General features: G+C 36.4%; 1 protein-coding gene across 2 annotated transcripts in view; it reads right to left on the minus strand.

Moving 5' to 3' along the window:
- Positions 1-14,826, minus strand: part of TPRG1L_1 (Tumor protein p63 regulated) — a 28,156-nt gene extending 13,330 nt beyond the window's left edge. The window contains exons 1-5 of one of the 2 annotated variants that reach the window (XM_051212076.1): positions 14,667-14,826; positions 14,388-14,633; positions 13,969-14,302; positions 5,058-13,381; positions 683-826 (exon numbers count right to left, since the gene is read on the minus strand). In XM_051212076.1, the coding sequence (XP_051073313.1) occupies positions 13,138-13,381; positions 13,969-14,302; positions 14,388-14,633; positions 14,667-14,685 (843 nt within the window). In that variant the 5' untranslated portion in view covers positions 14,686-14,826 and the 3' untranslated portion in view covers positions 683-826; positions 5,058-13,137. Of the gene's footprint in view, positions 1-682 lie in introns of both variants that reach the window. The other variant, XM_051212077.1, reaches the window with a different exon arrangement.
- Between the last annotated feature and the right edge of the window lie 816 nt (positions 14,827-15,642).

Raw genomic sequence — 15,642 nt, forward strand, 5'->3', positions numbered from 1 at the left:
CAATTTTATATCTGAATACAGCACATATATCATTCAAGACGCTGAGTATGTACCTACAGCCAAGTAAATCGAGAGATTGTAATTCGCTTAATCTTATGTCTATATTTGACGTAAAATTCTTAATATAGGTGAGTATTCACTTTAACATAATAATAATAATAATAATAATAATAATAATAATAATAATAACAATAACAATAATAGATAACTGATCTAAGTGTTGTTCTGTATGAGACAGAATGTTTTCTTTTAAAGTAACATAGTAGGGGATTTTGTGTGGAATGGTGTGAGCTGATAGGGTAGTACATTTCGACCTCGGATAAATACATGTTATTGTCACAACTGAAACTGCTCTCTCGTTAGTTTGAAAGACCGAAAATTTTTGTTGCGAACTTGTCATCAGTTGGAAAACTAATTAGAACTAAATATTAAAAGCTGTTCGTTCCCAGTTCGGATCTCCCAAACAATACATATCTACCTGACACATAAAAGACTGAAAATAAGATGCTGATTTGCTGCGGGGAGAATATAATGGGAATCAATTTAAATGAAACGGTTATCTCTGTTGTATAACTAACTAATTATCATACCGATAAGTGTTAATAAGTACTGCTGCTAATGTTAAGAAAAATTCAATAAGCAAAAACAGGATGAGAAACAACAAAAAAACTAATCGACTAACTTTAATACAATAGTATCTTTTACAAGGTACAAAAACATTTGCTGGCCATATTTTTCCATCGGTAGTAACAAATGGTCGATCGACGGTTTGTTCACTAGTGTTCATTATTCAATGTATTATTGTTGTCGAATAGAGATTATTAACCTGAAACGAAATAGAAACACACTAATCAAAGTATTGGGTAAACAAAATAACAATGAGACAAACTGTGAAAATGTCCCACAAACTACTAGAAAGAAGTAAAATTACTAATAATTTATTAGTATTGGTTGTTTGAATCTTCCCACTGATGTTTAAGACTGATCAATTGAATTAGAATATATCACCCATTGTATAAATGAGTTCTCTGGACTCGGTAGCTAGTAGGGTTAATGCATTGGTATTTGAAGCGAAAAGTACTGGGTTCGAATCGCAGAGTGAACATTAACTCTGATGCAGGTACATCTACCAGGAGGGTTCCAAATATGATGAAACGTGTATTTCGGATTCCACTGCAAGCCACCATTTATTTCTGCTTAAAATTAATGTTATTATAGCTTGTGATGAATTGTGTTCGACAACTATTGTAAACGAATAGACAAATGATAACAGCGAATGAATTGGATTTTGTAAAAATTATCATATGTAATATGATATTTCTAATCATTTGAATAGATCCTATTTTTTTCTGACTGTCAACAATTTCTCGTATATCAATCAATATATTTCCCGACAGTGCAGCAGAAAATACATTCTGATCTATGTGAGTTCAATTTATTTTTCAATGATTTTTTGGTAATGAAATAAGATTTGATGTGCAAGTAAATTCAGACAATTGTGAAATTCAGTGAAATAGCCACATTTAAATGAATAATTTGAAAAATAATTTCATCAACGACTAATATCAGTTGGGTTAAGTTTGGAAATCTAAAAGAATTTGACAGTTTCTTCAAACTTGTTAGTATCTCTCTTCGGTAGTTAGCATCTTTTAAATATTAGAAAAATGTAACTTAGTAACCAAGCCTAAATTTACCTACAAGGTATTGATTCAACTAGGCTAATCAAACCATAAATTAGTAATAGTATGTCCTATGTCAATCATCTATCACATACACGTTTATATATTTGATTTTGAGCTATATTTATTACTAAACTTAAATCGAAGTCGCCAGGGTATGACTAGACAACAAAAATAGTAGACAACACAAAAAGATAAAACTGCCAATGAATAAATAAGCAAAGGAGAACAATATGTAATCGATGAAAAGGACAAAAAAGACTATTTCCAGCTAAGGGAGTTCCTTTCGTTTCAATATTGAGTAATTTAACCTTTGATGTTGAGAAATTTGATTTTATGCAGATTTTATTATCACAAGACTTTAATTGTAGGTAAACTGGCAATGAATGAAAATCGATTACTAGTAACGCTACGCCAAATTACTTCAAAGAACAGTGAATACGAACCAATATTCAACTACACAATTATTATTACATCCAGTTGGTAATCAAATTGAAGTGTATCGGTCAACATGAACCAAATTTGTATTAGTAATAATGCTTACAATAAAACTCTTGAAGAAAAAAGTCAGTTTCCGATTCCAACGTAACTAATATTATTGGTCAGACAATTTTTACTTTAAAAATGACAAAATAATCGGTCCAGCATTTGTTTGCTCAATGAGACTTAATAAAAAGTTCAGTAGGACTTGATCTTAGCAACATTTGCGAAATAGAGATCTTTAATGTGTCTAACTTGAGTGATCTAGTTTTGAACTGGACAAGTTCATACCCAGAAATAGCTAGCAATTTTCAAAAATAAACTGATCAGCCGGTACTTAAGACTATCGAAACATCAATATTTAAATCAATGGGATTAGTAATGTTTTTAGTGCTTTACAAGCTGAACATAAGTGACCAACTCTTACATCAGACAACAACTAATGTTTGTTTCAATTTTCTTACATTCAGAATCACATTTACTAGGCAGTCCAAAAAGCATGTAATAAGAATCGTGTTCGAAGGGAGAACAAAATCCTAACTTTTGAAAACGTGTGTACAATGTCATATATTTTCACTTCAACGAGATGTCCTCGCTACTAATTTTAGATTAGTTTTGTTCAAGAATTTCTAAGTGTTTCTTTGAATGCACATTTACTGCCCTTATTTATTTTTCTTCGATGTATCACGCTTAGATGTCACTGCTCCCCTCCACAACACGCTACATATTGAAGATTGACAGATATGTAGAAGATAAGACTTATAAATTTAGTTTCTGGAGAGGACATTAAAGTATTTAGGCATTTCAATATGTGTAGAAAAAACAACAAAACAACGTCAAATGACAGAAATGTTACAGTACATTAAATTAAACCTTCGCATTTTTATAGGGCTGTACAGAGTGACATGCCTATGAAAATATACTAAACTTTTAGTTATAACAGCTCAATGTTGATCTCCTCGAGTTTGGAATAGCGATAAAGATCCAAGTGACTAGGGGAAGTTGTGAGCGAAATTACTATCAAAACATGAACAAACTTGTAACTAAGTTGATAAAACTTCTAGTGACTACTTTTAATCATCTACACCAAAAATAGATTTGAACATGTGAAACAAAAGTAGGACAAACTGTTGGTATTTAAAGTATGAACCATGAATTCGTCTGAATTTCATGCATATTCGACCGATTAGGTAACAATATCTTACCACACAGTAAATATGCTTGTTTATCTCACATTTAGTTAAGCTAAAATGTAAAATGTTAACAAGCCCAGCGGTCTATGCATTGGATTATTAATTACTATGATATGTATTCAAGTAAATATCGAAAAGAACAGAAAAAACGGCAGACTGACTGCTGCTCATACAGTACAATATTACACAATGCGACAAAATGGTACCATTATAGTACGGTATTATCACCAAACAACACCCAAATTAGACAAAAACGAAAATGCGTATATTAACAACTATGCCTCGAGTCTCTCGACGGGTGTCACCGGTTCTAAATCCGTGTAAAACAGGAGGATTAATCGTACGGTTAGCAGCCCTACCTCGTAAATAACCTCGCTGACGAACTAAACAAAATAAACCAATTATTATATTTAAGCTTTGATTTGAAAGTTGTAGAGTAATGACACCTAATTGAGAAGCCTGAGATTCTTAGGAAGTCACGAAACTGATATACAAACATTATCGGAAGGAATCATGACAACCACTGCAACAATTATTATAGACATATGGAAGATCGATAGGGTCTTCCAAATAGCCACACTAATGAGAACATACAACCTGGTCGTGTTCTCAGTAAATTAAGTTCGTTGAACACAAGCTTGATACAAAAGACTAACTTCAGTAAAGTTGTGATTGTATTCTCATCACAGAAAAGCAAATGCCCAACAAACACAACAAACCCTACTGATACTCTCTACACAAATACGAGAGTCGCTTACGGATTGACAATCTCATGGCTTCACGACCATCAAGTCATCCTTCAGAAGAACGAATGATAGCATCACTATGAGCATCATCCAGTGTCACGCACCCCTAAATGATAAAAGTGAACACGAGTACAATCGGTTTCATGAGAGGCTATAATTGATTGTAGAGAACTGTTCACGAAAAATTCACACCATTTTGGTGGGAAATCTGAACACCAACATCGGGTGTGGACGCATCATCGGATGATATGGACTGAGAGAGAAACGAGAATGGTGAGAGACTGACAGATCTATTCACTTTCATTACCACGGTTTTAGGTGACACCATTTTCGCCCACAGACGTATACGCAAAGGTACATGGGTTTCATCGGATCATGTAACCGAGAACCACATCAAGTACTTGAAGAGACAAACACTACAGAACCCACTGGACATATAAATTGGTACACTAAGATCACCCTGTACATTATATCCATCAACAACAGAAGAAATCAACTTGACCATCAGAAAAATCAAGGATTGCAAAAAAGCAGGACCAGATAGCGGACCAAATGGATCACTGAATTCAGATTCATAAATAACTACGATACTTCACGTTCTCTTCAAAAGGATTCAGAAAGGAAAACAAGTACTAACACATTGGAAAGAAGGACAAATCATCAAGATATGGAAGAAAACCTTAATAAGTGTGAGAACCACAGAAGAATCATACCGTTAACAGTACTGGCCAAATTTTTCAACAGAACGAAAGATTCAGTCAACAGCCATCTTTGAGTCCAAAGAGTTGGATTTCAAAAAGATAGATCACGTACCGACCAAATCGCGACATTGGAGATCATTACTAAGCAAACATTTGATCAAACCTCATCTCTATGTATCAACTTCCTTAGTTATAGGAAAGAATTTGAATTTCGATAGAAAAAAATATTGTATAACTCTCTGCAGCATGGTGTCGTACATGAGAGATTGGTCACCATAATGCGAAGCTCCTAAGAAGAGCTGAGTTGCACAGTCGTGCACAGAAGACAACTAAAAGATGCACTCCAAGTGAATACTAGTGCCAGATGAGTATGCTTAATTCCACCTTTTCCCTTTCTGCTAGTTGTTGACTAGATTATGGAGACTTTTATTTTTCAAAAATACCAAACACAGTGGACGCCTTGTACGTAGCTGACTGATTTAGACCTCGAAGATGAATTGGTCTCTCTACCGCATACACAACAAAAAATACAGAAGTTCGCCAATGTAGTAGCGGATGCTGTGGCAGGACACCTCATTATCTGCAAGGGAAAAACAAGATTCTAAAGTACAACACAGCAAGTAGCAACCACATCACACTTGATGGAAGACTTGAGAGCATTCACGTATTCACGTCTACTCTTCTGATAGCAGAGATAAATACACTTACACATAAATTAATCATAATTCTACAACAGTTAACTAAAATACCGTATCCAAGAATTTATAATAATAATCTGTAATAAGTACTAACAAAATTTATCATAAACAATTCAATCCGCTTTCTTGATTTGGATACTTTAGATGTGATATGCTCGGAAAGTCCAAACTGCTACTATACATTCACTCGAATGGTGAGGAGTTTTAGTACGTGTTTGTGTAGAACCAGATTTAGCTTAGTCTTCTGCCAATGTGAGTGAATCCACCCTTACCAACACTCACCGATAGATTCTACGACACAGTCCATTCGTGTAACTTGTGCGTGTCTTCTAGGGTTGCCGCTGAAATATCGTTTTCTTTGAAAGGTGACGAGAGTGAATAAACCACTTTCAGGTCATCGGCAAAAAGGGAAGTTTCACTGTACTGAAATAGTGAACACACGTCGTTAATAAGTAGGAGAAAGAGTAATGGGCTAAGCACACTTCCTTCCATAATCTCACTGGCGTTGTTTATAGGCTTAGAGTAGCAAGATCCATATGGACGATTTGGCTACTTTTTTAATGAAAGATTTGCACCAGAATACAATGGAATCCCATAGGTCAAATGACGAAAGTTTTAAAAGAAGTTCGTATGAGACGCAGGCAGAAAACATATCACACTTGATGGAAGACTTGGGAGCATTCACGTACTTAGCTAGCATCATTGATGAACAACGAAGACCTAGTGAGAACGTGAAGGCACGAATTGGCAAAATAAGGACAGCATTCCTACAATTGAAGAATATCTGGGACTCAAAACAACTGTCGCACAACATCAAAGACAGAATTTCAAGCACCAACATCAAAACAGTGTTATTGTGCAGAGCTGAAACTTGGAGGACTTCCACGATCACCAACAGGAAATTAAGGGTATCTATAAACAACCGTATATGCAGGTTACTCTGTATCAAGTGGACAGACGCCATCAGCAATACCTGACTGTAGTAGAGAGAAAACCAGCTGCCTGTAGGGATTAGGAGATGCTGGGTGGTGGTTAGGGCACAATTCACAAAATGATCAAACCGTGTCACAAAGTAAGCACTAACTTGGAAATTTTAACTGCTTTCCTCTTGTCATTGTGGTAAGATGTTGGAATATATTCTGGTATGTGTTGAAAACGAACACGAGACACAGCATATATACCTTGTTTCACATGACAAGGTTGGCTGGTAGATGGACATATATCATATCAATATTGTTGTCGCCACTGTAGATAGAAGCACGCAGAGAGTCAGTATGCGTGGCCCATGTTAAAGTAAGCATAGAACCTTACAGATGAGACTAGTGTAGTGAAGGAACATTCAGTTGGGGAAAATCAACTTAATATCTAGTACAAAATTACAGGATACCTTTGTAAACTATGAGAACCATACATTAAATAATTCATTTGCAAATCTACCATCAATTGTTCTTTCCATTCAGTATGATTCTTCCAATTTACAATTTCTTTCTATTTCTTCGTTTCTTTTCAAGTCGATCTCCTTAACCTTCTGTCATGCATCCCACATTTGTTTGGTGTTACAGACTACTTATGTTGAAAGGCATAAGTAGGATACACCAAAACAGGAATTAACTGGTTTACCCATAAGCATATGTTATGAAATACAACCTTGATCGAGCACATATATATTTTGCATGCTTAGTTTCAATGACTTTGTCGGACATCCGTCCCGAAAAACGTAACAAAATGTTGAGCAACATATTCGTTTACAGCGACCCCATATACTTTGTGGTACCAAACACGAATTTGACAAATGGAGATAAATGACCGGTTACCACCAGCGAATTGAAGCCAACGTATTTTATGGACGGATAGTGACCGATGAGTAGGAAAACTTCACTGTGTACTGAAGCCAACTGTTTTCTTTATAGCTTGGGGCCTTTAGAATGTAGTACAATTTAAATTGGTTATTTTATTGTTATTGAAGAAAGTTTCAGTCTTATTACTTGCCAACCAAGTCACCAAATGAGACAAGTATCCTTCAGCACCATACACCATTTAGACCCTTCGTTAATAACAAGTCTTGGATTATCATACCTGAAGATTTTCTAAAGCGCCTAAAAAAATTACTTGGTCCAAACATTACGACCGTTTATTGATATATACTTCATTAGGGGAAACTGGTGAGATGAACTGACTTCGTAAACCTTGGTAGGTGAAAGGTTTTGGACAGACATTTCGTGGTTGGAATGGTAATGTCAAGATCGAAAAACGACAGCTCTGAATGCAGATTGTCATTAATTATTCCATTCGCCGCTGCCGAAGTCCCAGTGAATTTAGCTTCAGTACGAATCACGGATGTGATATCAGTGGCCTAATTATGCAGTGGTCGAGTCAAGGACGACTCAATGGACGGAGGCCAGTTGAACTGCACCATAGGATATTCTAGAAAACACCTCAGTCTCTAGTTCACGGAGACTGTTTCTAATAGCCTTGAACAGCTTTCAACCACCAATACGTTATTCACTTTCCAAAGTTAATAGCAGTCATTGCAACCATAGAATTTCCCAGGTACATAGATACTATATCTAACTACATTCAAGTCTCGACTCATCGAATACCTCTCTTATTCTGTTATCAGTAGGAAAAACAATATTGGTATATCATTTTTTGGTCCCTTAGTAGATCACTTCAACAAATCCTTATTACTGTATAGTAATCTCTAGCTATTTTAACTAGTAGAGCCCGGGAACAAAAAACTGACACTTAACTGGTCAAAAAACTATCTGATTTGATTAGTCGTGAGGTATACTTTCGCATATTTTGATCAGATAAACTTTTTCAAAAAACAGACATTACACTTCAGGATTTCGGCACCACTTATTTGCTGAATTACTATGGGATATTATACCAGGCTCTAGGACAAGTCCTAGTCAAATTTTAAGGCAATATGTGAAATGCTAAAAGAGGATAGAACAGCTTGACAAAAGCAATCAGTGGGAAGCGCCACTGCACATGAGTATTCAGTTAATAAGATAAATTCAATTCATACCAGCAATATAACTGATTTTTGGAATAAATTAAGTATTCATATTCAGACATAAAAGGAAATATAAGTTGAGTGAAATATCTCATTTTTAGATGCTCATCATGGCTGTACACCAATAGATAGGTTTCCCATTCGAGTATTAAAAATCAGTACTACTTAGATAATCATAACCAATTATTATTACTTCATATAATCAACTAGTGAAAAATTGACCATGTAAAAGACATATACGTGATATCGACGGTAATTTTCTAATGCACTTTGATACACTAATATCACAACTTTGTTCTCTCCTATATCCAACTACTCCAAAAGGCGAATCTATCAGAAAGATTTATTTGGTACAAACAAAGGGAGACTGATTCATGTTTGCATTTATTCCATTATATACAGATTGCATTCAGCAACTGTTGGCTAAAGAAATAGTCAAACTCGTACACAATAAAACTAAATACTAATGCTGAGCAAAAGCCAAATGAGAGAATTAACTAGTGCAACTGAAATGCACTGGAAGTCAAATGGACGTTAAGGTAGTGAACTAGTCAAAATATTGATAATCGCCTGATGTACTTTATTAAAGTGCGACCATCAGTCACTCAGTCCTAATGTGTCAGTTATTGACCTATCTCGCTTAGCAAATGAACTTCCCTCTTATCCGAACAAGTAGCCTTCCAAAAAAGTATATTGTTTGATTCCGTCGTGGGTGAGCGTGGTTTTGTGTTAAGTAAAACGGTCTTGTTGTTGTCCCGAATCCATTACAGAATGACAGGACCAAGTACTACACAATGTTGCGTGTCGACTCGAAATTATAATCACGTGAGATTATTAAGTTAGTATTTTTTCAGTTTTGTGGTATCCAAATAGATACAAACAAGTCATTTAGCTACATGACATTAAAAAAAGCTAATAAGCGAATACTAATTACTTTACAATGGTTCAAGTTTCTTCAGTAAAGCCACACAAATGAATCAAAACTAAATAAACAGACAACTACTAATCACAGCAGTTGACAAATGTAGATGAATTTGAGAGCACAATATGTGAATTTCATTGGCATCAGTGTTTCTTTTCCGCTTGCAGCTTAAGAACGATGCTCAGAAGCACTTTGAATACACCGAATAAACGGAGACAAAATACCACTGAATTTGCAGAGACTAGTAACACTATTGCACCTCCATTTAGGATCTTAGATATGAAAAATGAACTCGAAGTAGTCGCATTTTACAAATAATTTATATCGTTGGAAACAAGGCTAAATAAATTTAGTCAATGTTGACATTTGGAAGAGAACACATTTCTCAGTGTTGCAAATGCAATATTTTTGTTAGATAATTAACTTTTATCATTCATTGACTGAAAGACCTCATTCAGGAATTTGATTATTTGTTGATGTCACTTGAGTTCTTATTAAAAGTACTTTAAACTGGACAGGTTTTTCCTACTGTATGAGTGGCAAGGAAATGCACTGCAGTCCAAGAATGTTGATCAAATGGGAAAAACCGAACAATCAACAAAATAAAAAGGCCATTTCAAGAAATATGTTATCACGGTACAAAAGAAATACTACAAATCATCTTCAATGGACAATAATAAAGAGATTCAGTAATGTAATATTCCATTCGAACGGAAACATGCTGTCTGTGGAAAATTATATGTATTACATATGATTCTCGCAGAATTTGGGAACCTAACTATGGGAAACGAAGTGTCGACAGAGCTTATAACTGTACTGACTATAGCTTGTTATTCGGTGGTTTAGTAGCCGATGCTCATCCGATGAGTTGACAGTCAGAAACCTGCTTTGTTTATTGAAAGCACTCGAGTTAAACATTGAATTTGTAGCACGTTTTGCTTGTTTTACACTTATAAGATGTATAATGTATGAAGGAAAGATGCCCGTAGCTTGCAGTCCACTCAATGTGTCAAGACATGGGAACAGCCTCTGAAAAATGATAGATTGAATAAAGAAAGGAACGAATCGATGAAAACTGCTGATACAACTGAACCTTTCTCAATTTTGATAAGTTTAGTAATCGGTCACTCTGTGGAGTAGTTGATAGACGTAGTTCCGAATGTGTTATAGGTTTTTGAATTAAGTTCCTGAGATGACTCTCTGAGAACCATCTTGAGTATAAGAAAAACCACACACCTACCTTAAGTTATGCATATGGTCGCGAGGCGTAGACGTATTAACTAATCCCTATTAAGTCAAAATAAGTTAATATAAATCTAGGACGTATGATTTGTGAGCATAAAACGAGTTGTAGCCGTCTAGTTATGAGAAATCCACTTAATCGTAGAGTACGGGTCCTAACATGAAATAGAATATCCGGGTGTAAATTTGTCAAGCCAAACGTAGGAAGTTTTACATCAAAGGTACTATCGGAGAGTCGAAATGCTTCAAGTCAAAGAATATTTGAAGAAAAAGGAGAATTACGACGATAAATTAAAACTTCCATGTTTTCAGACCCCCTGGAAGAATTCCCTTTAAGAAAACGTACCAGTGCGCATGGTTTGAAAACCAGATAGGCGTTTATTAATGAATAATCCGACCCATCATGATTTCTTGGTTGAAGATGATGCATTTGAGTATCCTGAGTTATTAGGTACGAATTAAGACAGCAGTCATTGGCATGCTGACGTAGTTTCTTTCTACGTTTTTTGCAAAATCGACAGGTTTACTTAAATGAAAGTTCTTTTGATTGTACTTCTAACTGAATTGTGTCTCCTTCCGTACACTATTCTCGTTCACTTGTTTTTAATACCAAGTATTTCTGACTGTATTCTATCATTCTTTACAACTTTATTCTTTTATTTATGTGTCGCAAACTTATTTTGGTGCTCATTTGTATCAGTATTTGTGCATGAGGTTACTAGCTAAAAAAAACCTCAAAAGTCCACAACTCTTCAAACTACGTCAGTGGATTTATAGACTTTCCTATTTGTTAAAAATGAGTGGTGATGGGAAAATCTTTTTCAGTTTAAAAGGTATAAATAGGACTTAACTAAGCTTTTTGAGGGACCTTAAGTTAATGTGACTGGCTTAAACATAAGTCATAAAAGTTTCGATTCTCTGGTGAACCACCGTATTTAGCTGAATTCAGAGTGAAGAACTTGAAAATCAATATCCTATCAAATTGGTCGATTAAAATTTGAACTACGCATGTGATGAGGTTCATCCACAAATCTTTATTCTATAACTTCACCGTTCCATAAACTTCATGAATACTGCTTCGATTGCTGTTAGCCATTTGAATGAATCTTGCATGTGTTGTTCGAGCATTCAATCACTTATCACAATGGTGGACAACAACAGTGTATATTTAACCTTATTTCCAACCGGATCAAAAATCTGACAAAAACATCGACTTAGTGAACTGACCAAGATGGTAAATACTTCAAGTGTACCGGCGATTTAAGCACTCCATATTTTTACTAGTAATATGGAAGATTCATGACTAAAAGTACACGGCGTAGACCGATGTACAATTAGATAGTCCGGCGATTTTGTGCTCATCAACCGATTGTTCCTTAAATGTCCCAAAATAGTACTGATTATATAGACGTTGATGTAGACAAGTAGGCGATTGGAATGATTAACGCTAAAAACTACTCCATGTGGCTGGCATAAGTTAGTGGTAACGATTTTTGCATTCGCCAAATAATGGTTTCGTGATTTAAACGTGAAGTTGAAGGGCTTCTTATCATTATTCCATCTATTAGATATCCGATAGCACATTGTAGTTTGGGCAACTGACCTGTCTTCAGATAGTCTAAACAGTCGGAGTTTGTGAAAGACTAAAAGTCCACAAATATGACATATTTGGGACCCCAGAAGTCGCGAAGTCAACACGCTCTGAATCGAGGATGCTTCGTATTTGAAAAGCAGTAGAAAGACATCTAAGAAATGGGCTTGGATAACACGTTGTATCGTAAGTTGCCTTTTATTTTAGCATAAAGACCTTTACAATGGCCTATAGATCAATGAACTTTCAATCACATAAAAGTAGTCTGGTGAGTTTGCCGTGCGCAGAACCGATCTTCTCATTAGATATGAAACTAATGAGTGATAAGAAAAATTGGTATTTCCAGTAATTTACTTCAAGATGTTATCTAACAATTTGGATATTATGTAAAAACCACTAAATTGAAAAGTAGTAGGATGGGTTGAATTTCGAGGTGAGGTCATGTTGGAGAAATGCACTGTGAACTGAAGTACCAAAGCACCATAAATAATGATGAGTATCAACACTGACAAATAGATACCAAATAGTTACGACTACTATATACTGACAGATCAACGATGAATGCAAACATGAATGAATGAGAAGACTAACTAGATGTTTCGATGCAGTAATTTGTTCTTTCACTTTCATCTATCCGTAAAAATGGTTATTATTTAATATAACGAGCCCACCAGCTGGTAATACAATACAGGAAGGAAATGGGAATGAACAAATTTTTCGTTCAATTACGTCGATGACATCTAGGCAAGCCTATGACAATTAAGAAATCTTTGAAAACTAGATGGATAAAAACTAAATGCATTTAGCTTCATATCATTTGAATATAAATTTATGAAATGTTTTGTCTTGGGATCCAGTAGCATTTTTCAACGTCGGCGACGATCGTCTCGACCCCTTCGTCCACGTGATTCATCATGTCTACCATTTATTTCTCTCACGAAAGGCGGTGAATAGGTTGTGCGAGGCCCCCTGGGTATTCGAGAGCGTGAAAAGTCAGTGTAGCCTCCACGGCCGCGCATGTCGAGGTGGCGACTCATACTCCTACCGTTATATTCCAACGGGCTTCGACCTCGTGGTCTTCCCACTGGAACACCTAGTGGACTTCGACTCCTGAAAGAAACCAAAAATAAGCATCGTAGAGACTGTGGCAGCGCGTTAGACAGTTGGTATAAAGTAACGAAGAAACTTAATTTCAAGTAAAAGTTTCCAATTTTTGAGTTTGAAGTAAATGTTTACGTACGCAGACTTAAATACTGAGAATAACTTCTGAAATCTAGGTGATTTATCGAAGAATATGTGTAGCATCCACTGTTAGATTCATATTGGCTGAAGTATGGTGATCAGGTAGTATTCTAAGTTATAAGCATAAGGCCTCGATGTCAGGTAATTATGGTATGAATGCTTAAGATTCTTCAGACGAATAACTTCCACACTAGCAAAGAAAGAAGCTTCGAGTTAAACGTCGATAATTTAAGTCCCACGATGTGACGATATTCCCCTTATCATTATCGCGATCACTCTTTAAACACATACTTCGAGTTTGAAAAATTTTGCTCACGAACCTTTCATATTAGCGTAAATTGATAGATACAGTAGTCTATTAATGATGAGAGACAACATAAATATATCAAAATTTCCAGATGGATAGTGTAGTAGGAGTTAGAACTAAGAAAGTGAGCACTGGCAGAAATTATTACCTTCGTCGTGATATTGGAGAATGTCCTCTTTGGTTCACTGGAAACTGGATTCTCCCAGGAGATGACCGACGACGTGACTGACTTTGTAGGGATCGTATGAATTCCGTAGATGGGAGAAATGGCAGCACGGACTGGTAGCCTGATACCCCGTAGGGGTAGCCCGACGCAGTAGCAGCACTGGCTATTTCTGAAGAGTGAAAGGAAGAAAATTGATCGTAATCAGCATGACGGTGACCGTTGTATGACGAATCCCTATTACTGTGACGAGGAGAACTTCGACGCCTAAATGAGCCCCTGCCACTTGATCGACCACCATGAAACGCTGACCCGATAGCTGAATTTAAATGAAGACGAAGCCGTGTTACGTTGTACAATTAATTCGTAGTCCATCTTTCGAATACGTTTAAAACAGTGCTTACCGCTTTTAGTACGACCACCGTGCGCGAACTCGACTCTGATTCTTGAGCCACAAACGTTGATACCATTAAGAGATCTTACTGCTTTCTCGGCATCCGATGACTTTACATATTCAGCGAACGCGAATCCTGGTGGGTTTCTGGCAACCCACACATCAACTACTTCACCACACTTAGACAACTCGCGGACTAAATCATCTTTAAGGACATTTTCTACTAAACCACCGATATATAACTTCCGACATTTTCCTGGAGAGCTAAGACGTCAGGACATAGACTTACCTTGGAAACCTGAAGACATGTTTGACACAGTGGCGCCAAAAGCCCTCGAGGTGAAATGTAAAGTCGTAGGACAAGAAAACAAATTATCTAAGAAGGTTATGAGGGAAATATAAGGAGCTTATAATTGATGGTCAGGAATATTTTTCGTAACTTCATTTAGATCAACACCTACGTTTTTTGGTCCTAAAGTCGGTTTAAGAGTGTTTTTGCGTGGGGATTGTATATAATATTCAAATGGTTCAAATGGTTGTGGACGGAATAGAAGAAGCTTTCGCTTAACAGGCTTCCGTGTCTAGTAGCAGGGGATCACCAAATCCTCCAGGCAGGAACCTAGGTATGTTAACAATAAAAGAGGAAAAGAAATTGGTAAATCATAGTGCGATGCTGTCCTTGGTCCTTAAGAATAGGTCAAGTTGCCTCTTGAAGGACTCCTGAGAAGTCGCTTGGACTAGCTCGGCCGGCAGCGAATTCCAGCTTTTGACAACTCTTAAGGAGTAGAAGTTGTGTCTACATTCCGTCTTGCTATGTTGTGTTTCCAGTTTCTGGGTGTTACCCCTTAGGTTATTGTTCGAACTAAGCTTAAGTAGGTGTTTAAGAGGATGTCCAGAAGTGTTAAGAATACTATAAGCCATTAATAAATCACCTCTAAGACGCCTATATTCTAGTGGGTAAAGGTCTAGTGAACGGAGGCGTTCTTCGTAAGGCTTAGATTTGAGTCCTCGAACTGATTTCGTGGCTCGCCGTTGGATACGCTCCAAAGTGACCTTATCCTTTTGGAGTGAGGGGGGGAGTACTATGTTTCCGTACTCTAAATGGGGACGGATGAAACTATTGAAGATTGTGTGGAAAGTTCTTCCGTCAAACTGACCAAAAATGCGCCTCAACGTTACCAGTGCAAGGTTTGCTCGGAAGGCATTTTTGTCACAGTTAGCGTAAGACTTTAAGTCATGGGGCACCAGGACTCCTAAATCTTTTC

This window comes from Schistosoma haematobium, chromosome 1 (genome assembly GCF_000699445.3).
Source record: "Schistosoma haematobium chromosome 1, whole genome shotgun sequence".
In the NCBI taxonomy this organism is placed as follows: domain Eukaryota; kingdom Metazoa; phylum Platyhelminthes; class Trematoda; order Strigeidida; family Schistosomatidae; genus Schistosoma; species Schistosoma haematobium.